This window comes from Aulostomus chinensis, chromosome 4 (assembly GCF_037954235.1).
Source record: "Aulostomus chinensis isolate RoL2024-O1b breed Wild chromosome 4, RoL_Achi_v1.0, whole genome shotgun sequence".
NCBI lineage: Eukaryota > Metazoa > Chordata > Actinopteri > Syngnathiformes > Aulostomidae > Aulostomus > Aulostomus chinensis.
The window spans coordinates 13486834-13511085 of record NC_141323.1 but is presented as its reverse complement, the minus strand read 5'-3'; the positions used below and the strand labels follow the sequence as shown (position 1 = coordinate 13511085).

At 43.5% G+C, this 24252-nt stretch overlaps 2 protein-coding genes and 2 long non-coding RNA genes across 8 annotated transcripts in view; 1 reads left to right on the top strand and 3 right to left on the bottom strand.

Moving 5' to 3' along the window:
• lhfpl3 (LHFPL tetraspan subfamily member 3) overlaps window positions 1-17248 on the top strand; it is a 38863-nt gene extending 21615 nt beyond the window's left edge. The window contains exons 3-5 of the mRNA XM_086201905.1: window positions 12433-12663; window positions 14744-14799; window positions 15390-17248. Of these exons, the coding sequence (XP_086058031.1) occupies window positions 12433-12663; window positions 14744-14766 (254 nt within the window). The 3' untranslated portion in view covers window positions 14767-14799; window positions 15390-17248. The remainder of the gene's footprint in view (window positions 1-12432; window positions 12664-14743; window positions 14800-15389) is intronic.
• LOC147262741 (uncharacterized) overlaps window positions 1-17954 on the bottom strand; it is a 36849-nt gene extending 18895 nt beyond the window's left edge. Inside the window, exons 1-3 of the long non-coding RNA XR_015112474.1 lie at window positions 17470-17954; window positions 17313-17378; window positions 12408-12650 (exon numbers count right to left, since the gene is read on the bottom strand). This is a non-coding gene — a long non-coding RNA (uncharacterized LOC147262741). The remainder of the gene's footprint in view (window positions 1-12407; window positions 12651-17312; window positions 17379-17469) is intronic.
• Window positions 8637-10836, bottom strand: LOC147262743 (uncharacterized). Its single transcript, XR_015112473.1, has 3 exons — window positions 10545-10836; window positions 9367-9399; window positions 8637-9017 (listed from the first exon to the last, which is right to left on the bottom strand). It is a non-coding gene; the product is annotated as an uncharacterized LOC147262743 (long non-coding RNA).
• Window positions 17955-19767: 1813 nt separating the features above from the next.
• kmt2e (lysine (K)-specific methyltransferase 2E) overlaps window positions 19768-24252 on the bottom strand; it is a 31677-nt gene continuing 27192 nt past the window's right edge. For all 5 annotated transcript variants that reach the window (XM_086201897.1, XM_086201899.1, XM_086201896.1 and 2 more), the window contains 7 exons: window positions 23936-24162; window positions 23792-23848; window positions 22920-23465; window positions 22468-22727; window positions 22243-22322; window positions 22079-22158; window positions 19768-21995 (listed from right to left, as the gene is read on the bottom strand). In XM_086201897.1, the coding sequence (XP_086058023.1) occupies window positions 20976-21995; window positions 22079-22158; window positions 22243-22322; window positions 22468-22727; window positions 22920-23465; window positions 23792-23848; window positions 23936-24162 (2270 nt within the window). In that variant the 3' untranslated portion in view covers window positions 19768-20975. The remainder of the gene's footprint in view (window positions 21996-22078; window positions 22159-22242; window positions 22323-22467; window positions 22728-22919; window positions 23466-23791; window positions 23849-23935; window positions 24163-24252) is intronic.

Below are 24252 nucleotides of genomic sequence, written 5' to 3'. Positions count from 1 at the left end.
ACTCTTTAAACAAAAAGAGTTTTGTCCCTTTCACAAATAGGTGTCTTTTGCTCGCAAAGAGTTTTCATAAGGATACTTATGTGTGACTCCGTGAATGTAGGAGGAGGCAGACATGTGCATTTAGCTCGGGGCTAATAGCCTACATCAGCAAAACTGTCCAAAAAAATGTGCGTCGTCCAGTATAAACTACTACTTCTACATGCAGCCGTACACTCAGAATACCACAAATACTTTGATTTGAGCTAAAAGAAAAAAAAAAGGAAGAGGCCGACATGTGCATTTAGCTCGGCGCTAATAGCTTATGTCAGCAAAACTGTCCCAAAAAATGCCGGTTAAAAAATCTCAAGTGCGTCATCCAGTATGAACTACTACTTCTACATGCAGCTGTACACTCAGAATACCACAAATACTTTGATTTGAGTTTTTTAAAAAAAAGGAAGAGGCAGACATGTGCATTTAGCTCGGCGCTAATAGCTTACATCAGCAAAACTGTCCCAAAAAATGCCGGTTAAAAAAATCTCAAGTGCGTCGTCCAGTATAAACTACTACTTCTACATGCAGCTGTACACTCAGAATACCACAAATACTTTGATTTGAGCCAAACAAAAAAAAACAACCCAAAAAACAGAAAAACCCAAACTATTAGCGGCGTGGTGCTGTTTTTGCACTCGTGCTGAAGCCGAACGTTTGACTTTTTAGCTCAAATCAATGCGATTGACACGTTTGAAAACATGGCAGCTTGTGGGCGCTGTAGCTGTTGTTGGTGCGAAATAACTCCCATCTAAATATTGGCAGCTGGCGCTTTCCGCATCCTTGAGCCGCAAAGAAGTGCTGCAGCTTTGAAGAAAACATGATGGTGCGCCTATGTGACACCTATTTTGTACTTGGAAGACGTAATGCAGTTTTTGTATTAAGCGTGACTAAGAAGCAACGGTGACCCTGCCACTGAGAATTAGATTATCTTTCACTAAAAGTGTGTGTAACCTTGAGCCAAGATCAATTGCCCTCCCTGCGATGAATGATAAAGCCCTTATGATATAATAACCCTGACTCGAGACAGACGCGAGCTTCTTCAGCTCTCCTCACAGATGATTAGATTGTAAATTTCAACCTTAATCAATTTTACGGCACGCTCGTCTTGAGGAACCGTCCCTCAGCTAACCTGACACGGGGTAAACATTTAGTTTACTTCTCGTTTAATTGAATGAGGACCGGCAGAGGTCATCCTGCGAGTGAATCAAGTAAAGTTGGATTAGCCCGTTTCTTGTCCTGACTGGATTGAAGTCTGTCTGCGTTTTCTTATTTTTTTTGTCTTTGAAGTGTGCTTTCGCTGTCTGTTCTCTGATGGAGGAGCGTGGTCCGTCTGGCGCTGCATTTTTAAACAGCCATTTCCATTCCCTCCGTGTCTCAGATGGGTTGCATTGGGATTCCAATCTTGTAACCCTGCTGTAGCCACCAAGTTATCACTCACCCCCCCGGCTCCGCCTGGTCGTTCAGTCCTCACCTGATAACGACACGCGACTCACGCACGCACACTAAAGCATCATTCTTGATATCTCACATTTCCAATCATCTCATCCGTCATTGTTTTTCCTTGTCATGTTACACATCCTGATTTGGCGCTCGTTTTTTTTTTTAACCATTTGTCTGTTTCCACCCCGATGATGTTATTTTAAGCCTAAACTGCGGAGATCAAGCAGTATTTTTTTTTAATGCTCGTTTTCTGCACTGTTGTCTTTATTCCGTCTCCTCCTCGCTCTTGACTCGTCTTCTTTGGTCTTAGCTTTATCTTCCTCACCTCCTCTTCCACTTCACCTCCTTATCATCCAGCTGTGTTGCTTTTTTTTTTAACGGCAGGTGGAGAAGCAGCTAAAGGTATCATGTGAATGCCTTTAGGTTGATTCAGTGTGTTGGCGTGTATGCAGACGGCACAGGGAAACAGCTGTTGCATCACCTGACACTGATTTCACCACCAGAGTGACGGACAGCTCCTAGTAACAATTACAGCTCTGTGTGTGTGTGTGTGTATATATATATATATATATATATATATATATATATATATATATATATATATATATATATATATATATATATATATATATATATATATATATATGAAAACTGGGCACCCTTTGATTATTTCATTACAAAAACTAAAGATTATGGTTTCCTGTATTTCATGAACTGGAGATATATCCGCTATCCCATCTCCGTTTGGTGACGTTTTTCTGGGTCAGAGGTTAAAGTCAGATCAAAGCGGCAGCTGTCAGAGATCACAGACAGAGATCGTCATGGTAACACGTAAACACGCCGCTCTCGTCAGCGATAGCCTCACCGTTCCCATCCTTGCCAAAGGTTTGGCTGTAAAATCCCAGGGCAGCTAGGCGTACAGCACAGCACGTGCGCACCAGCTCTCGGCCAATCAGGATCCACTCATTAGTGGTGGCCGCGCCCCCAACCCCTCACCCACCCCACCCCCAATCCTTTTTCTTCCTATTAAAGTGTTTATGTGACCCAGCATTTCGGTTAATTCAAGCACAACTGTAGCCAACTGTCTTATTCATACTTAAGGAACAGGAATATGAGCTTAATCGTGTTAGGGCAAGTGTGTTCTTTTAAGATAATCTCCATATTTGTTGCCTGTAACTTACAGTTTTAAATGCTGCAATTTCTTTGATACAATCAAAACTTTTTCGTAATTCATTAAGACTTCAATCTCCTGCTTTGCTGAGGGAAGCTCGTGCCGGGAGCGATAAAAGAGCGGTGATGACGACGAGTCGAGCTGAGTTTGCAGACCTTTTATGACAATTCGTGTTCTCGGTAATAAATGCGCACTCATGGTTTCCCCTGTGTTATTGGCCATTTAACTCTCATCTTATAAACTGTGTCATCCGGAACGCGTGAATATGATTTAAGGGAGAGCTGTAATTCCTGGTATGTGTGAGACAAATATTCTGCAAGTGCAGACCCGTAATCTGTTGTGCAAGTGGGTGAATGCGGAATGAGTATTTCGAGCATGCAGGACACACACACACACACACACACACACACACACACACACACACACACACACACACACACACTGCAGGAGGTATTTTGTCTCTGTACCTTCTTGCACCTGCCACTTTCTGCTCCAATTAACACCGATTAATATCGTTAGCCACGGTCCACCTTGATACTGATGCAGACAGAATGCAGCATGAGCATCCCCAATCACTCTCCAAACCATTATCGCACACACACAGCATAGTGTGTGTGTGTGTGTGTGTGTGTGTGTGTATGTGTGTTTTTATGTGTGTTGATTGCACACAGAGGTGTAGATTATGACACCTCCTCCTCTAACTGTCCCCAGGGCTGTCGCCAACATCTGTCAGTTGGGAAGTCTTCAAGGAGAAAGGAGTGTGTGTGTGTGTGTGTGTGTGTGTGTGTGTGTGTGTGTGTGTGTGTGTGTGTGAGTGTGAGTGAGTGAGTGAGAGAGAGAGAGAAAGAGAGAGAGCAAGCGACAGACAGAGAAATCAAGGGCATTTAAAATCAATTAAAGAGGGTGAAGAAAACAACACAAAAATAATGGTGCATTGGAGTAAAAAGAAAAACTTCAGGTACGATTCAAGGAGGGAATAATTTGTGCTGGAAAAGGAACGATGGAGTCGTCCATGAAATTGGATGATAGTTGAAACAGAATCTGATGTGAAGTTAAAAATCCTTTATTCAATCATGGATGGATCAACGCATTTCTACACTGATACTCTGATTCGAGAAGCTGAAACCAACAAATGCTGGGTATTTTTATGTGGTGTGATTGCAGGTGCAGCACAGCCAGTTTTAAACCAGAGGAGCACCGATCTATCCTCTTAAATTACTCTTGAAATTATAAATCGGTTATCAAAATGATGTCAAACCAGGTCTGGACCCCCTTAAAAGACAGTAGAATGTCAGGGATTCTGTCTGAGGTTTTCGTTTCCTCCTAAAACTCCTGAGCTAGAAAAACAAATGCAGTGACAGGAACGACTTGGTTGTCTTCGTTCCAGTTATGTGAGGTTGAATCTTGTGCGTCAACAGGGACTCAAGCCGTTCACACAGAGGCAGGAGGTCGATCCGCAATTAAAATCAGGATTTTCTGAGGTTTGGACTGATTTCCAGGTGCTTACGAACCCTTATGTGTATTTATGGTACAATGTCCTGCGTTGGGTTCTAAATTTGAGGGTTCATGTGTATATATAAGTATATGTGTAACAGACCTACGCTGAAGAACAAGCAACATTGAATAGATTATCCTAAATGTTTAGGTTATCACTTTTTTTTTTATAGTAGCTGCTGTGATAGTTATGCACCTGTCAATTCTCACATATATATAGTATGAATCGTTGCCGTCTGTATGTATGTATGTATGTCTGTGTGTTTATATACATATATAAATATACGTATGTATATATGTATGCGTACATATATTTGTTTTACACACATATAAATAAATATATATGTGTATATATACATATGTATATATGTATGTATATAAGTATAGGTGTAAATATGTGTACATACATATGAATGTGTATATATACATATACAAATATATCGATGTACATATATATGAATATGTATGTGTACATGTATGTATGTGTCTATATATATACATATATACTTACATATATACATATGTATTTATGTGTATATGTATGTATGTGTGTTAATGTATATGCATATATGTTTGTGTGTGAGTGTACGTGTAAATGTATATATGTGTGTACGTGTATATATTGTATATGCATGTGTATTTACATATGAGTGTAAATATATATACAAATACATATATACACATATATATGTATATATCTATGTGTATACATACATATGTCTGTGTATATATGGACATATATGTGTATATAAGTATATATTACCATGTATGTGTATATATGTATATGTAGACTTATATGTATGTATATATGTATATATAACTGTGTATATATATACACACATTTATAAATATACATATATAAATACATATATATGTATGTGAATAAGTTTATATATGTATGTGTGTATATCTATTATATCTATGTGTATATATGTCTATGTATGTGTATATATGTACATATATGTATGTATAAATACCTATACATACAGTATATGTCTGTGTAGAGATGTATGTGAGTACATATAAATGTATGTGTGTATGCTGATAGTGTATGTATGTGTATAAGTATGTATGTGTATACATGTATGTATATACAGTATGTATGTATATGTGTATACGTATGTTTAAATGTAAATATATTTGTACATATATTTGTATATATATATATGTGTATGTGTGAAAATATACACATATTCATATACACATACATATATAAGCACATACATGTGTACATACATATAGAATGTATATATACATATACAAATACATATAAACACATACACATATATGTACATATAAACACCCATACACATATATGTACATATACACATACATATATATGTATTTATAAATTCATATATATTCATATATATATATATGTGTGTGTGTGTGTGTGTGTGTGTGTGTGTGTGTGTGTGTGTGTGTGTGTGTGTGTGTGTGTGTGTGTTTGTGTGTGTCCTCTGTTTGGAAATGAGACAGAGGTCTCCTGGAAGATAAGACGATTTACATCAGGCGTCATAATGGAAAAAAATATTTACCGCTTTTATTTACATTTGAACACAAAGTGGCCTGTACTTATATAAATACAGGCCACTTTGTGTTCAAATATAGATAGATATGTACACACACACACACACACACACACACACACACACACACAGTCCTCGGCTAAACAGCAATTAGACGGAGGGATACAACCCCGTTTGACTGATCCTTGTTGGTGTCAGCGGGGAACGATGGTAGAACATCAATTATTGATAAATGAAGAACCACATCAGTCTTGGGCACTGACTCGGCTGGAGAGAGGAGAAAGATGGCACAGTGAGTCAGAGAGTGACCGCCATCTTCTTCCTCAGTGGTGGAAAGCGTCTCCAGTGGTCTCTGAACCTCAGCTCATTACCGCTCAGTCACCCCCAGCAGTGTCCTGCAGTGTTGCCACACAGAAGGAAGCCTCCAATTACAGAGCTGCAGTGCTGTTTTGAACGTCTCTGAACGGACGGCTTTCTAAAGCTGATCATTTGAAGCTCTGCATGTCACAAAGTCTGATCGTACGTCCCCCTCTCCTCAGCTTTTAGGATGTGTGGTTTGAAAACATTTGAAGTCTGAGAGTTTCATAGTGTCTTTCATTATGTATGAAGGACTGTGCTCAGGCTACTGCGTTCCCTCTGTGCTGGGTGTTGAGACGAGGAGGGAATTTGTTTGTCAGAAGATGCAGATGCTGACCTGGTTGGCTCCCTCCTGTTGTTGCTTCTGCGTGATACTGTACTCTAAAAACAAAACCATAAGAGATTCCCCTCAGCCTACTTTAGAGATATTCAGATGCTGCTTTAGGGATAAAAAAAAACTATTTCTGCTGGAGCTTTTGCAGATAACAGGAAAAAGAACTGACATGAAGCTAACAGATGAGGTTGAATATTTCAGTGCGCTTTTTAGAGACGAGGGGAAAATAAATCGTTTTAGCTTTGAGGGTGGGTGCATGAGATGGCAGCTGATGAGATCAGCCAGAAGAAGAGGGATTAGCATCAGATTATCCATAAAAATGCAATTCTTATACATACAATACATAATTGCAGGCAGGGATGCATGATAATTAGCCTAGCTTAGCATAATGACTGAAAAGATTGGAAACAAAAAGCCTGACTCTGTCTAAAAAAATAAATAAATAAAAAACTACATCTAAAACCTGCTAATTAACTGGCTCTACCTTTTTCCAGATTTGAGCTACAGCTACGCCAACGAACTGCTAGCTATAGCTTTATATTTTCAGCAAAGGACGTGAGTATTATTGAATGTCACGTTCCTTCGTCTCACAGTCAAAGGGTTTTTTCGGTGTAATGCTTGATAAAGGTTTGTGGTTAAACCACATTTTGTCCTGTGGGATAAAATACGTCATTAAATACAAAAATTGTGAATTTCAAAGGTTTTTTTGTTTTGTTTTGTTTTTTTAATCTGTCTTAAAACCAGCGGTTGCTTACAAGGGGCAAAACTGACCTTGACACACCGAAAAGAGAAGAAGCGTGAAGCGGGTTGTGGTGACAATGAAGTCGTGCATCACTGATATAGTTCGTTCATAGCCGAGCAATCGCTTTGTACTTGTAACGCTTGCATTTAAACTTCAAAAATCATCAAAGCGGTGCTCACCAGTGAAAATTACCTTGATTTATATATATATATATATATATATATATATATATATATATATACACACACACATATATATACACACACACACACACATATAAGAATAATCATAAAATGTAGGTCATCACTGGGCAGAAATCCAAACTCTGATGTGAAAATTTCCATTAGCTTTTGGTCAGAGGAACCAGTGGTGATGCTAACTTCCCCGTTGGCCAACAAAAGCATTTCATTCCCGCAGTATTCAATTTGCCTTGCAAATGTAAGTGTGGCATCAATCATCCTCAACACTTTCTTGATACAAAAGCAAATTTGGCTTCAGGAGGGCGTACGCGGCCTTTCCTGGCATCAAAACTTGTGGCATGACGGCGGCGCAGCAATGAAACGGGCAACTTTGGAGCCGACAGATGAGAGTCGGAAAGACAAACCCCGTGTCTGTTTGATCCCCTGCTTTCTGCTGAGCTCTGTGGGAGATTTAAGATTCCTCAATGAGACGGCGTGCACTTCAACTGGTTCTATTAATAAAACAGCTAAACAGCCCGCAGGAGCAGGTTGTTTACACAGAACTGCGTGCACCGCAGCAAATCCTCTGATATGAACATTAGAGTATCACCTCTAATACAACATGAATGACGCGGTAACATTTTAGTGATTGATGAAATATTTCCTACCTATCAGAAGAAACGGTGGATTGTAGCGCTCGCAGCTAGATGGACTCATTGTCATCAACACAATAAGACACACATAAATGCGTGGATCTATAATTTTGATCATTTACTGAACAGACGGAGCACAACCCGGTTCGGCTGAGGACTTTAATGGATGATGTCGTACGGCCTTCATGATGAAATGAGCCCTCTCGCTGATTGCCCGCCTTGCTTGCTGTACTGTTACATCACCTGGATATTACTGCATTGGGTTCGGTCTGCGTGAGTGCAGGTTTTTATGCGGTATTGTTACTCAGAGGAATAGCAGCTGTCACACAGTTGAAACAATCACACCAAGCAAACAGTGGAAACGCATCAACAGCCCACAAAAACCAGAGATGGCAAGAGTACTCAGATTCCTTGCTGGAGTAGAAGTAAAATACCCGTGTAAAAATACGACTTGAGTAAAAGGAAAAAGTACTGATCCAAATATCTACTCAAGTAAAAGTAAAACGGTACAGGCTCTGCAATGTACTCAAAAGTACTTTTAAAAGTAAAAAAGTACCTCTCTTGCACGATTCACTTTGAACAAGCACTACCTGCCTAGTATCCTAATGTACTTCACTATGTAGTCCTTTAGCCATTTCTCTTGTACACTTGAGGTCAACACATCACGCCTCTGAACTATGACGTCACAAATCATGCTCACAGACCCAACTCTTAATCAACCTTTAATGATGTGACGGCGCGATAAACAAAAACAAATCTAACAAAAACTTTTGTTGAGCTTCATGAGAAGCAGGTTTTCCAAGTTCTCAGAAAGAAGCTTAGCCCTCTCGGGTCTAAAAAAAAATCATTCCTGCTGTGCTAAAAAGCCTCTCGCAGGCGGCTGAGGCAGGTAGTGGTGTGTTGAGCTTCAGGGACAGGGGGCACACAGATGGAGATGTTTTCAGGACGTCCATGGTATCAGCTGGACTGGCCAGGTAGGGCTCCAGTTGCTCGATGTTACTGTCCCGTTGATCTGTCTGCTTGATTGTCAAAAAGAAGTCGTCCTCCTCCTCCGCCTCAGACAGAGTCACCTGACTGGTCTGCTCCTTCAGGTGGGTTTTGACGTAGTCGAGGCCGATGGGGGATACAAAACCAAATGAAGAAACAGAATTAGCATTGCCTTCAGCCTACAATGTTAGCCTCATGTCACAACGAGGGGTGCACACAACAGTTTTGATCTGGTTCTCAAGGTTGTTTCTGGTCGGCGCTCATTTGTTTTCATGCTTCTGATATTTTTTCTGATTAAAAATAAGATTCAATCCAAAATTGGCAATTTGAAATAAAACCTACAGATTAACATAAAAAAACAACACCACAAGTTTCACTGTAACATTAGCCTACTACTGTTAACAGTACTGTTTACCTTCTTTCAGTTTTAACAGTAGCACCACCTACCTAAAATCGTTTCCCCAGACAATGTTTGTATCCCTAAGAACAAGAAACATGAGTTCATGTTAATCTACACGCTCATAGCAATAACATCTGCTGTACTGGTCTCGCTGCCAGTTAGCTACCCAGTCAGTTAACACGAAGGGAGACGAAGGATGACTACAGTCCGGTCCGTCCGCTCTTCTTCCTTTATTTCGTAAAAAACTGGAATACATGAATAGAGACGTTTTAACTCATTTGACTGTTGAGGTGAGCGACCGTCACTGGTTAGCATGAGATGACAAATTAGGCTAGATGAGCATGAAGTTTAGCTTACCCCTTAGCTTTAAACAGCATAAAAGTAAGTATCTAACACAAATTACACCACAGGCTTATTTTCACATTCGTATGAATTATTCTCACAGGGTATTGCCCTTGAACAACGCTCAGTTATCAGGTTAAGTAACTCCGTTTGAGACGAGTGGGCATTAATATCGACTGTCGTCTCGTGTCTTGCAACGAACTGAACACAAAACTCAACTAACTGCACGCATGAAATTCACAACACCAGCAGTGGCCATAAGATGGCGCTCGTGTAATACGGACCACTGCACACACAAACACGAACTTTACTATATAAAGATATATCTGGTCCCCAAAGACCATATATTAGAATGAGCACCACATCCAATTGGGTTCGTGCTTATTTGCGCGCTTCGAATGCTACACTGGAGTGTAAAAGTGCCCAATGTAGCATTCGAAGTGCTGAAGCGCGCGATTTGAAACACACCACATGGCAACTGCGCAGTAAAATGTTCCTCAAGGTAGCACCGACACAATTGGATGTGGAGCTCATTTCCAGCGCTCATGAGTACTGAGCACCAGCTTGTGTGCAGCCCCGGTCATAACGTTAGTTGACTAGTAGAGGGGGGGAAAATAAAAGCGCGATTTCGACCGTTTCTGCTCAAACCCAAAGCGACTGTGGCAGCTAGCGTTAATGCTAGTCAGCTTTTAGCATAGTCTGATAGCGGTAGCTAACCTAGCCTTCTGCTCTGCAAGCGCTTATCTTTGAGCGCTCTTTCCTTGATGTACGAATTACCTGTACAAACAAAAAGCTTTGGCAACATGAAATGTATTTTTGTTATGCCAATAAAGCCGTTCGTGCAAGCTAACTAGCTAACACGTAGCTAGCGCTAATGACTTACCATTATGTGTTTCCTGAGGTTTGATGGACCGTTCTTAAACACCAACATTTCCTGGAGTTTTGGTTTGCATGAGACGCAACGCATTCGCCAAGAGTTGTTTTTTTTTGGACCAACAAACTCAAAAATCTCTTTCAAATGAGGCCACGGGTGCTGCTTGTCGACGGACGGCTGCTGTGAAGGTGTGGGATCCTCCTCGTCCATTTCGTTCTGCTGCTCTGGGTAACAGGTGTGAGCGGAGTGGCACACCTGCCCTGACACACATACACCTCAAGTGCACGCTTGCGCGCATGCACACACAGACAGCCGTTTCTCCTGCATCTTTCAAAAGTAACGAGCCGTTTTGGAAAATGTAAGGAGTCGAAAGTACAAATATTTATATTGAAAATGTAACTGAGTAAAAGTCAAAAGTCGTCAGAGAAATAAATACTTCTAAAAGTACAAAGTACCTGAAAAAATCTACTTAAGTATAGTAACGGAGTATTTGTACTTCGTTACTTGCCATCTCTGACAAAACAACTAGAGCTCAGCCATGTTGACAATCGCATTTTCACTGTCAACAGTCAAACAAGTACTGTTGTCTTGTGGTACTCACAGATTACACCGCCATTTGTTTCCTTTCAAGCTTTGTTTTGTTGAATTTGGACCAAATTCTTTTGTTGCCGTGAGTGTAAGAGCGATCGTATCGTCGATTTAAGACACATACTCCGTGTGAATAAGGTTTAAAATCCGATGCATCGTCTTCTCTCATCTGCAATGGCAACAAAAAGCACCTTTAACTTGATGAAAATGACTAGTATTATAGGATAAAGGTTTTTTTTCAGTTAAATATATGACAACAATTCAGTTTTGCTTGAAACCTCTTAAAAGTCTGGATTGCTGCAGGAAAAGTCAATACACTCACTTCCTCCTGGGAAATGTAGGCACCTCGTATGGATTAGAGAGCGTTTACATCGATACTGATTATTATTTTGTTATGGTGTTGTTGCTTGAAAAGGAATGGATGACCAACTCTTGTGTTCATTCAGGAAAAGATGTCTCCATACAAAACATCTTAGCGTGCCGAGGCTTCCGAACACTTGGATTACTTTAGTTTTATGATATGGAGGCATTTTATGCTTTCATTATCTACTTTTTTTTTGTAAACATTTGAAAATTGGACCTGATTGTTTGGGAGATTACTGCAACGCCTTTTCCTGTGATACTCGAGCAGTCCCGACTTTCCATCTGCCTGAGGGTTTGTGGATAATGATAAAAATGTCTCTGTTTTCTTTTCTTTTTTGGGTAAACTCTCCATTTAAGGTACACAATGTGAGGAGCACGGGGCCGCAAACAAGTTAGCAGACTTTTTTTCTGTCTGTAAGATAAAAGTGAGCACTATAAAGTCCTTGAGTGTGTAAGAACAAATCCGTGACACCCACTGTTTGGGTGCTTCAACCTCCCTCGGGAATAGAGAGAGTTGTTGGGAACCTCTGAAATTGTGTGGACCAAGAATCGAGCCTTGAGGGACACCAAGCATCTTAAAGAGATTCTCTATCATGTTTTTCTTGATGTCCGCATTTGTGGATGCTTCCTCATCCTATTTTTATTCCCCTTAAAACTCAGTTTGTACCTCATAAATACTCATAATAATAGGAGACTCTGCTCTCTAACGGCTCCGTCTGTCACCCTCAACCATGCAGCAGAAGGCAGCCTGACTTGCCACATGGTGCTCTGTGACATGTGGTAGCCCCCCCCTTCTTTTTCACCTTCCTTACCCCTCCGTCCCATCTATGCACTACTGTCACCTCATTTTCCTTCTGTGTCAGCTGCGCCTGAGATTTAACTGCCTTTTAATTGACTGAAATATTCGTAAAAATCTCTCACCCATCCTTCTGTCCTCCTGGTCCAGGTACATGTCTGATCCTGGGCTGCATGATCTACCCAGACGGCTGGGACAGTGACGAGGTGAAGCGAATGTGTGGTGAGCAGACAGACAAGTACACACTGGGTGCCTGCTCGGTGCGCTGGGCCTACATCTTGGCCATAATGGGCATCATGGATGCTCTCATCCTCTCCTTCCTGGCCTTCGTCCTGGGAAACCGCCAGGACAATCTGATGTCTGAGGAGCTGCTGGGAGACAGTAAGAGGATCATGTTCTCACTATTCACCATGAGAAGCAACTTACACAAAGAGTGAATGTTTATGTCATACACTAGTTTAAAGTTTTTCAAAGAAATATTCATTTTAGCACAATATGTGGAAAATAAATAATTGAAGAATGAGGAGGGAATGCAGCTAAACGTGGTCCTCTACAGTAGGGCTGTCTCAATCCTGCCCGCAATGCCCCCAAAAGACCACAAAAAAAAAAAAAAAAACTTCCCCTGACAAAATTTAAGTTAGAGGCTGGGTTTGTCTCTTTTTTTTGACATCTAGACATGAGGACTATGTGCATGGAACACCACAGAGATAGCAAAAGTCTTTTATTTAGCTCACTTATAGCCTCTTAGCTTGCTTGTGTTAAAACATTGTCCACGGTCAATCTGAAATCTGTGGCAAAATTTAAAAAAAAAAATTGGATGTATTAAATGCATATTCCTATGGGCAGATAAAAGAAAAGCAGTCGATTCTCCAAGACTCTGTGAGATAACATTCGCCAATGAACACCACTTGTACAACTTTTTGGGGGTATCAAGTTAACCGCTTGAAGTACAAGGCTAACGTTAGCTTGTTAGCAATCTTCTTCAAAACCGATGAACGCAGTGTGGAGAAAAGAAAGTCAAAATATCTTCAACTTGCAGGAACCACAAGTTTTTGGCTGCAAAACTGAAAACCCATCGGCTCTGAGGAGGGGAGCGGACGTGCAGCAATGCTAATTTATTTCCAGGACTCAAGAATGATTCCTTCACCGCTCTGTTGCACCATTAACTCATCGGAGGCATTAACGTGACGAATGCTCCCCGCCTATCAACTTCACCAACAGCCAGAAACAATTTAAAACGGAGGAAGTTGAATATTTGCTTAATGCGTTGCTTTTTCAAGCCGGTTTCATTGCAATTCAGAGAACGTTTTCACGGAAGTCATTCATACAGACGACGACATGAAAGAAAGTTGTGGTGCAATTAAACCTCAAATGAGATCCAGGCGTTAACAAACCGAAGCAAATGCCTGTGAACGTATTAGCGAATCAATTCGGTCCTGAGCGTCTCCTGCCAAGGATCGACTCCATGTTTGGCCGGGGAGTTTTTCACGCTGCTTAAAAATAAATAAATAATTAATAAATAATAAAAGTGATGTATAAGAGGATATGAAGCGTGTGACTCAAGTCCGCACACTTGCCATGCTGGCTTTTCAATTAAAGCTCAAAACCTTAACAGCGATCAACCATCTGATTCCTGTCGCCACATCCCTCCAGCAGCTTGGAAATTAAAACCTTATTTCCGCCTAGATTTCTTTGCATAATTTCACATGCGCGAGTTTTTCATTTGCATACATTAGATGGATATTATATACCGCCGGCTCGTCTGCGTTGGCTGTCCTCCGTCAGCAATGAGAGAGGGTTGTTGTTGTTGGTTTGTCCCCCCCCCCCCTTTCTTTTTTTGATTGGGAGAGATGACGGCGACCCAAAGAGAATGATTTAAACGGTGAGGATGCAGACAGGAGAGGAGAATACAGATGAAGGAGGACGGAGATGAGACGGAGAGACAGAGGGAGAGAGGGATGGGGTGATGGAGGGGGAGAACGCTCCAATAGCATGGGTTAATTGAAGCCCAGGGATGCTGGACAGAGTCATGAATTACTAATGGCTGTTTACACAGCTTGCTGCCAGCTTGTCTAAATGAATCACAGCCACCCTATCAGCTGGGACACAGTCGCCTGTTAGCTCGCAGAGGCAAAATGACTGGGAGGAAGGAGCCATTACCAAACTGAGGCAGAGGAGACAAGAGAAGAGCTCATGAGGACGAGCGAGGCAGATGTACGTGAAAAATGAGAGCGAAAGTGAAAACGGAGGATTCATCAAATAGCAGATGGCTTGTTTTCTTATCTCGTCGCTAAGGAGGATGGATTGTGACACCTGTTCAAGTTATAAACCTCCGGATGTTTTACCTCAGGCAGCTGTTAAATCACAAAGAGTGAATATTTATGTCATACTGCCACCTGCTGGTTAATAGCAGTATCAATCCATCCACATGTGAATGAATTCCCCCTCTTTCCTCCCACAGAGAGCGGGAATAATGCCATATAACGTGAGGACACGGTGACGCAGTCTCACACACAGGTAAGAATCTGCACGAAACGCAGCGTGGCTCAAGCGACGGTGGCTTAAGATCCAGACTGTGTCACATTTGAAAGATGAAAAGTTGAAAAGAAAGGAAGAAAAACATTCCTGGCGCTCTTGAAGGATAAAATCAGTGTTGATGTCTTCTATGTTTTTTTATTTTTTATTTTTGAGTTTATATAATATGCATGTCTGTGTTGAGATTTTGTTTCTAGTTAGTGAGACAGCTTAACATTTTAGCTTCTAACTAAATTTCATTAAAGTTCTTTTAATATTCTTATTAACTTTTTTGTAGGTTTTGGGGATAATTCTGTTTGGGTTTTTTTTTTTAATTTTAAACTGATTTTCCAACGGAATTTGTATCGCGACCTCTATTTTGTTGTTGCTGGCGATTATGAGACATTCATCGTGTTTTATTGTCATATTTCATTCGACATCAAGTGAACTGATATCTGAAAAAGAGTGACTTGGTCATTTCAGTCACTCGCTGTGGGTTTCAAACTTTGCATCCCCCCCCCCCCCCCCCACACCTGCTTACACATTAAACTAAGCATTTTTATGGTAACTAAAGTAACTTGTTCGGTCTGCAGGTCTTGCTGCCTCGGCGTGATGATACTTGAGGACCCAGCTTCCCTCTCCTGGCCCGACCTGTGGCCCGGATGCAGAGCTGATGTGTGGGGAAAGATCCAATCAAAGAAGAGATCCATAGGGGAGGTCGCACAAGTGTTGGAGCCGGGACGCCTTTCTGAAAGTTCCCTCTGTATAATAGCCATTAATCTCAGACTCTTCTCCGAGCTCGCCTGTTGTTGGCTTGTCACTGCATCATCATGTCAGAAACGTTTTTCCACGCCGACGTACGGAGGCCTCGGGGTGAACCGGTAGGGCTCAAAACAAAGATTCAGAAACACTCTTCAAGTGGGAATTCAGCTCCAGGACACTGGCTGGACAAACACCAGTGTCGCCGCCAAGAGAGGCTGCAGATCAAGTCGAATTACATCAAAACAAATTAACCTGACTTTGACCGACACAAACGAGGACTCAACAGACTCGAGGTCAAAGCTGTCAGATCGTTTTTCTTATCAAGTCAACAGTGTCGTGTAACAAACTCCCTCAAGTCCCTCAAGACTGTTAAAAAGTGTGAGAATGGAGGAAAATCGCCGGGCGTTGAGCCGACACGCTGGACAACAACAAAACATTTTGATATAATTTGATGTTTGATGTGATAGTGTCAAAGGTAGTAAAATAAAGATGACAACTTTGCAAAAAAAAAATAAAGAGCACTAAATAGAAGAAAATGTATTAAGCCTATAATCTGTGTATAGCTACAGTGTATGTTGGTTACATCCCTGTGCTTTGTCTTGACTTTGAAATGTACACTTAAAAATGTCAAGCTATTGGTCCATTATCAGTGTGTGCCATACGGTATATTGTAAAACTGACAGTATTGTGGAGTGCTAACCCCCCCCCCCCCCCCCACCACCACCATCATCCTCATCCCTCAAAAATGCAAAAAAAAAAAAGCAAAAAAAAGGGAATGGTGACATTTAAAATAAAACTGTGAATATTTGACCAAACTAAAGATGTCGACCCCTTTAAAGCAAAAGCGAAAAAGAAGAACGACAGAACTCTCAAATGTGTCTCAGCTAACCGCTACTTAGCTTAGCCTTGCAAAAAACAAAAACAAAACAAAAAAAAAGCAGGTACACAGCTAGTCAGTTAGCTGTATTGCTAACACCAACTAGCCAGCTAATGCTAGCTAGATGCCTCACAGACATACCGCAGTACATGTTTTGGTTACAGTTTAGTTGTTTTAATGTTTGGTGACAAATAAAAAAAAATAAGCCGGGGTGGAAAAGAGCTCCCAGAATTTAAAATTTGTTGCCGTATGGATTCACCTTTTTTTCCCCAAGAGTTTTGCTCCGCCATCTTTTAATTTTTCCAGTTCTGGCAACATCAAGGACGTAGCAATGGCAGCTGAAAGGAGATTATTCCGGAGCGTAATTTGCAAAATAACCACCGTTGAGTTTAAAGGAGATTTAAAACTAGAGTTTTGGACCATAAAGTGACTAGAAAGGGATTCCAGAGGTAATAAATCGAGTAAAAAGTTTGGCGATTCTCATAGATTTCTCATCATCATTATTTGTTTGTTTTTAACTGTTGGTGTTGCCCCCTGCTGGCCACTGATTTTTCCACACACATTTCACACAGCAACCTTGCAAAGGCGTCTCCTCGGATACCATCCCAGTTACCTGAGGTGGTTTCACTGGTCGTGCTGACGGCGCGTTTTTCTCGCCATTTTAAAACACAACGCAAGGAAGAACAAAAGTATTGATTTTCTGTTCCGTAAAGAGTCTGTCTAGAAAAATGAACATTTGATAAGGAATATGAAATAAAGAAATGACGCATTTTCAACAAAAAAAATAAAGTGTGCGCCTGCGTTTTTAATGCTTTAAAATCGAATTCCGTATGAGAACTGATGTTATAGTATGGTATTATGTATGTGGATGCCATACCAGACCAGAGCCGCTCTGCCCCGGGTCCTGCCTCTTGTTCTTGTGATTTCTTCCCCAGGAACAGACCTGCAGCAGCAAAGGTGCATTTGGTGATTCAAAAGTACCGTAAGCCGTAAGATGCATCAGTTGAGGCGACGCTGGAAAATAAATAGTTCACCTGAATACTGCGTTGGTGGATTACGTAGAAATACCCTGTGATGGTGTTCCTTGTGCTCTGCCAATAGACAAAAGCCCCTTTCACACTGCACGAAAAACGCGGGTCAATGCGGGTTTTTCGGCACTCTGAAAGGGTCGACTCGGCATTTCGACCCGCGTCGACCGACTCGCCAAGCGACCTGGGAGTTTAGCGGCTCGGCTCGACTGCGGTGTGAAAAGGGCAACCCGCGTCGTCTCAGGTTTCACGCGACCTTCCTGTCGCATCCTGATCTTGTCACTGTGTCGCCTGTCAGGCTGTCACCATGGAAGCTCCGGGAAAAAAATAAATAAATGGAAAAAAAAAAAACCTTCGGCTGGGCTGAGAGCTGCTCGCTCACCTCTCAATAAAGTGTTGGCCTCTGCCGTAAGCTCAGTCCTCCGGTTGATGTCCCGCGAACGTTGGATTCGACCACGTCCATGTTGTCGGTTGTTTACCTCTCAGTGTTCCGGCACACGTTTCTGCGTAATGATGACGTTGTCAGCGCGATGACGTTTGAGAGGGAAAAACAAGTATGCAGCCCTCGCAGCGGGAGTTCAGACCCCGGGTTTTTTTGGAAGTTTGAATGCTCCCAAATGCCGAGCCAATGCGTTTTTCAGTGTGAAAGGGGTGTAAGTGATAATCCGTTTTTTTTTTTTTGGACAAATATCCATCCATTCATTTTCTACATCCTATCCTGTTAAGGGTGGCGGGGGTGGGGCGGTGGATCCTATCCCAGTAGCTTTCAGGCGAGAGGCGGGGTTCACCCTGGACGGGTCACCCATCCATGGCAGGACCAAAAACACGTACGGTCAATTTAGAGTCTGGATTAACCTGGTCCCCTCTTGAAGTCTTTGGACTGTGGAAGGAAGCTGGAGTACCAGAGAGAACCCACACAGAGACAGGGAGAACATGGAGACTCACACAGGAAGATCTAATGCCCAAGCCAGGATTTGAACCCGGAACCTTCTAGTTACAAGGAAACAGTGCTGACCACTGCACCACCGTGCCACTAATTTGATGATCGTTCAGTAAGGGATTCTGTTTTTGTAGTCCACAGTTTTGCGTCAGCTTCAAGCTAAATAGAAGTGAGTGTCTCTTACTGCATTCTGAGGACACAAAGAAATAATGCAGTAAAATGTGTCAAGATACAGTAAGTACTTGTGAGTACTTGAAAGGCAAAACACACTTTTTTGGGGGTGAAATACAGCTGGAAACAGCTTAGCTTTGAGGTGGAAATTGTTGAGGAGTAGACAAAGCTGTAATGGGGGATGATTCTGAAGGACGGGACCACCATAGTGATGACTAAAGACCCCGTGGACTCACCACTGATCGAAACAAGGAAGTATCAGATCTGACAAGCGCGCCGGCTCCTGGATTGAAGGCGGCGCTGAGACCATCTGCTCACGTGCATCCCGAGAGCCTCCGATGAGACGAACCTACACGGCGTCGATTCGATTCGAGACAAAGAGCCTGTTGCCAAGCTAATTCCCCCACGAGGCTGCGGCGCTCATTACACACCAGGAAAGTGATGGACGAGGGCCCGTTAGTGCTTCTATTCTGGGACCCTGACTGAGAGGGAGGAACATGAGGTTGAAGGCAAGGTGAGAGGAGTTTAGCAGTTTGATCGGGTTGTTTTTATCATTCTGTCTTTGCCATTTTCAAATTCAGTTTTAATTCGATTTTAACCTGGATTTGCTAGTTTGATTTTTTTTTTGGTCGTTTTTACTTTTTCATAGTTGAGCTAAAAATGATGAAAGACGCGTTTCACATCCACCCAAAATATGAGGTCTAAGTAAGTAATAAGGACAGAATTTAGGGACTTTTTCTCTCCAGAGTTGTAGTTTGTCTTTGTTTTATCCAACAACAGAGTAAAAAGGTTGTTGTTGTTTTTTTACGTTGTTGTTGTTTTTTTTTTTAAACTCACAAAATTTGGTTTGAGGGTTTTGCCACAACTCCGGAAATGTTTTCATCATCCGCCATTAACTGGAATAACATAAAAAAAGTAGTCTGACCTTCAGAATTCAGAATTTCTCCAGATATTACCATCAATCCTCGTGGCATGATGATGTTTAAAAAAAAAAAAAAGGATATCGTGACACACATTTGAAATAAACACCCACATCTGCCCTGCCGATGAGACGACTGAACGTCAGGAAATGCGCGCATCAATCAGAGATCCTCCGGTTTCCGTTTTGACCTCCTGAGGACAGAAAGCCGAGCTGACATCAGTCAAAGAAGCCAAAAGCGGCACAAACTTCCCCACAGACGCGTCGAGACAAATGGTATAAAACTGTCATTACAGTGATTTATTATAATGAACCATGAAAATAGCCAACCAGTGCAGTGTCTGAGTTTCTCCCCTCCACACAAACATACACTCACACACACAAATAATAAAAAAAAAGACAAAGTTGAAGAGTCCAGAGAGGGAAAAAAAATAATAAAATAAAATAAAAATAATGCTACAGTCACAGAAACATTCAGCTTTGCCAAGAAGAGCGTTCATATTTACAACCATATTTCAAAATGGGATGGGAGCGAATTGTACAAGCATAGAAAAGAAAAGAAGCGAATATTTACAACCTGTTCTTGGTGAAAGCTGGAGTAACCACCTATACATTAAATTACACTTTCTACAAATAACCATTGATATTCAAAAATAAACTGCTAACGTCCTACCTGTGGGCGCGACCACGCTGCCTACCTCAGAAGACTACCAGCACTCGTTATACGAAATCTCTCACGCACGCTTTCTTGCCTCAGAAAGTCATACTGGGCAGCCATACTCCGTCATTCCTAACAAACACACACACACACACACACACACACACACACACATACAAAACACACGAGTGCAGCCTCCCGAGGTTGTGAGGCAGTCTCCCAGAAATCTTTTTTTTTTTTTCTGAATCTGCAGCGGTGAACAGATATTTGTTGTTAGACAGAGGAATAAAAAAAATAATTGTGTTTTTTTTTCTCTATACAAAAAGCTTTCTCTTCGCTATAATGAGCCACTAGATTAAAACAAATAAATGGTATAGAGAGCTGACAACAGAGGGGGAGGAAGTCAAAGGAATAACTGACAAAAGGAGGAGAAGGAGGGAGGGAAGGAGGAGGGGGGGGGTATAGGCTGGAATGTCCATTGATAAACAAAGTGCGGGGGTCTTACAACGGGAGTCCAAACAAGACACAGCAGAGAGGTTTTTCTCTCCGTCACAGGAAGGGATATAAAAACAAACAGAGGCCAGAGAGAAGAGGGCTATGAGCACCAGGGGATCGTCCATCTTCGCTTTTTACAGTTTGTCTTGAAGATTGTGTCATTGTCCTTTTTTTTTCTTTTTTCTTTTTTAAAAGTACCCTTTTATCCCACAATCAGCTGTTTTTCCACTGGCCATGTGTTCAGGTACATAGAAAACTTATCTACAGCTTATGGTACACGCCCCTCTCGGGCAGAGTTCTCAGGGGCTGACAGGCTGGGCCGAGCGCGGTCAGTGCCACCCTGTGCTCAGGTACCCCGAACTGTGGAAGGGCGTTGAGGATGTGGGGGCTCCACGAGTCCCAGTAGACATCTGGGAGGAGGTGGCCTGAGCCTGACCTTGCTGAGTCTGTTGGGGAGGAGGAGGGGGAGGTGGAGGCAGTCCAGTCTGCTGAAGGGGTGGGGGGTATGTGGATGGGGGCAACCCCGGTTGAAAGCCCCCTAAGTTCTGAAAGTGGTGGGGCTGCATCTGGGCATTGGTGGAGGGGTTGGGGGGAGGTGGAGGAGGAGGTGGAGGGGGGGTGAGGGACAGCAGCGTGCTGCCGGAGGAAGGCTGCTGCGGCTGCTGCTGGGGGGTCTGGCCCTGCGGTGGAGGAGGCGGAGGGGGGGCCGTCGTCAGCATGAGTTGGTGCTGCTGGATGGGAGGAGGCTGCAGGTTCACGTGCAGCAGGGTGGGGCCAGGCATCGGGTGTGGGGGTGGAGGTGGGGGAGGTGGTGGGGCAGCTGAGCTCTGATAGTGCACGCTGTGAGGAAGAGTCTGCATCATGGGCTGGGAACCAGGAGGGTAGGGGGGTGTCACCGCTGGTTTAAATCCAGGGAAGGGTCCAGCAGGTGAAGGGTTCTGACTGGGAAAGTAGGCTGTGGAGGCAGGAGGTGCAGGTGGAGGAGGAGGTGGTGGCGGGGGAGCACCCTGCGTATTATACTGGGGGAAAGAGGGAGGGCCAGTCTGAGCCTGAGGCTGGGTTTGGTTTTGAGGCTGGGCGGAGAACAGCGCCCTCTGGCTCCGGTAGGGGGAGCCATGAGGCTGAGACTTGGGCGAGTGAAGAAGAGAGGACCCGGGGTAGTGGACCGGGGAGGAGGGCAGGGGGGTCGGATGCAGCTTTGTTGGCGTCAGAGGGGCCGACTTGGGGCCTGCAGGCTTGCTTGGTGGCTGGCTGGTTGGATTTGGCGTTCGAGGTTGACTGTCACCATCTTCCTCTTTAGCTGGCCAAGTAGGAGCCTGGGCAGCACCAACAGGACCTGGGGAACCGGGCTGAGGGGAAGGACAACAGGAAGTGTCACACCTTTGTTCAACACTGGCTAGGATGAGTCAGATCTCATCGTATGCTAACTTACGGCATGGGTCGGGGTCTTCTGAGGACTTGGGGATGGACAGTCTCTCAGCGCAGGTGTATCGCCGCTCTCGGTGTCTCCATCTTGAAGAACAGTGGCAGATCTTTAGTAAGTAAACAAGTCAGATGCATCAAGACTTTAGTGAGCGAGTCACTCTCGAGTCTCACCTGCATCTTTGTCTTTGCTGAGCAGCAAAGCTCTGTGGTAGCTGCGTTCCCGGGCCTGCTCGACAGAGGTGGACGACGTCCTTGAAGAGAGGAAAAAAAGAGAGCAGAAGCAAGAAAAGTGAGTCCACACTCCGAAGTGCAGCACCATCGCCTCAACCTGAAGCTCCACTGCATAAAAGGAAGAAACGAATAACTGTCGTGTGTCCTGAATGCGTCTGAACGTACCACTGTCCCTCTCCTCCTTCCTTCTCCCCTCTCTCTCCTGCCACCTCCACCTCCTCATTTGTCTGGGAGTCTTTTACAGCGCCAGTGTTACAAACGGCTGCAGCAGCGGGTGGTAGAGGAGGCTCGCTGGTGGTCTCTACGGCGATGGGGAAAGTGTCTACAGTCAAAGGTGGGACAGTGGACACAGGAGAGCTGCACTCAGTCTTGGAGCCACTGCGACGAGCTTCGCGCTGCCGTTTCCTGTATTCTAGCAGCGATACCTGAGAAGATGCAGAAGCATAGTGACATTTAAGCGCACGGCCACAGTCACAACACTAGAGGGCAGCATTTGAGCAGGTAATGGTAACCCGCCTCTGGAACGTTTTTCTTCTGGACTGAAAGGACATCTGATCCACAAAGCAACAATTCATGATCAAACGCTCAGCAGATCTTTACAGCTGAGGCAGACTCACCTTTTTCTTCTGTGGGGGATTCTGCGCCGACCCTCCTCCCTCAACCATCCCGTCCCCGTTGAGCGAGCGTGAGAAGCTGAGTGAACCTGCCTCCTCGGAGCAGGGGTAGAAGAGCTGCCCCTGGCCTTCGCTGAAGGGCGGTTGAGAGCCTACCGATGACCCTGTCCCTGCTGTGGGCCCCGATGCAGCTCCAGCTGCAGCCTCGGGCCTGAAGGGAGCTGCCAGAGGCTCCAAGGTGTGTGAGGGGGTGAGGTCCCTTAGGTTAGAGTTGACTGGAGAAAAGTTCAGGCCAGCTGGTCCAGTCGGGCCTCTCTCTGGGCTTTTCATCCAGCCAGAATAAGAGGAAGCACATGTTTCTGCAGAGGAGGAGGCCTCGTTAGTTCCTTCAATGATCCCACCGTCGACTCTGTCCTCTCCAAAGTCCACAGACTCTGCAGTTGAAGGCTGTGGACTCTCAGGAATGGACATCTTGATGTCTGTCTGGAGCCCGTCTGAACTAGGCACCCTGATGCAGGGAGACGAGACCAACGAAGGAGGTCGATCAGCCTAGGAGAGAAGAGAGGGATCATAGGATTGAGGGACAAACAGCTCCATATCACAGCAGGATGTTAAGTTGCCCTGTTTTCTACAACAACCGCGTCATGCTCATATTCACCCTGGGTAAACATCCAGGACCTCGAAACCAGGAACTAATATGTGTCACCATTCATCAGATTCATCACCTTTGTCCATGAAGGAGGCAAGAATTTCCCACAATATCAATTAATTCATCTACTGAGAATGTTAGCATGAACGTTGGAAGGTGTTTATTTATGAAAACCTAACTGCCTTTAGGGAAAAAAACGTCACTTCCTGTTTAGCCCTCTACTCACCTCGAGCACGCTGGGTTTCAGGTTGATGTCGGGTGAGCTTTCCACTGAAGATTCACTCTGTGAGTGACAACACAAATCCTAATTATTGTTCATTTTTATAAATGTGATCTCTAATGGGGTTTTGAGTTATCAACAGGCTTTTACCTCCAGGGGGATGTTAAGTGTCGGCGTTGGGGTACTGGACAAATGCTCTGTACTGGGCTCCTCAATTCTTGGACGTGGTGGGGTAGTCATTAAAATAGGTGTTGCGGGTGTCTCCGATTGGTCTGCCCGGGTGGGTGTAGCACAAGGGGAGCCGTAGGGGGTGGAGCTCTCGGACATACAGGCATCTAACGGACTCAATCGCCGCTTTTTCAAAGGTGTAGGCAACTCTGACAGAGAGAAAATTGTTTTTAGGTTTTTTTTGTCTGTTAGTACGCTCTCTAAGATATTTCAGACCATTTGGATCTAAGGGTAAAAAA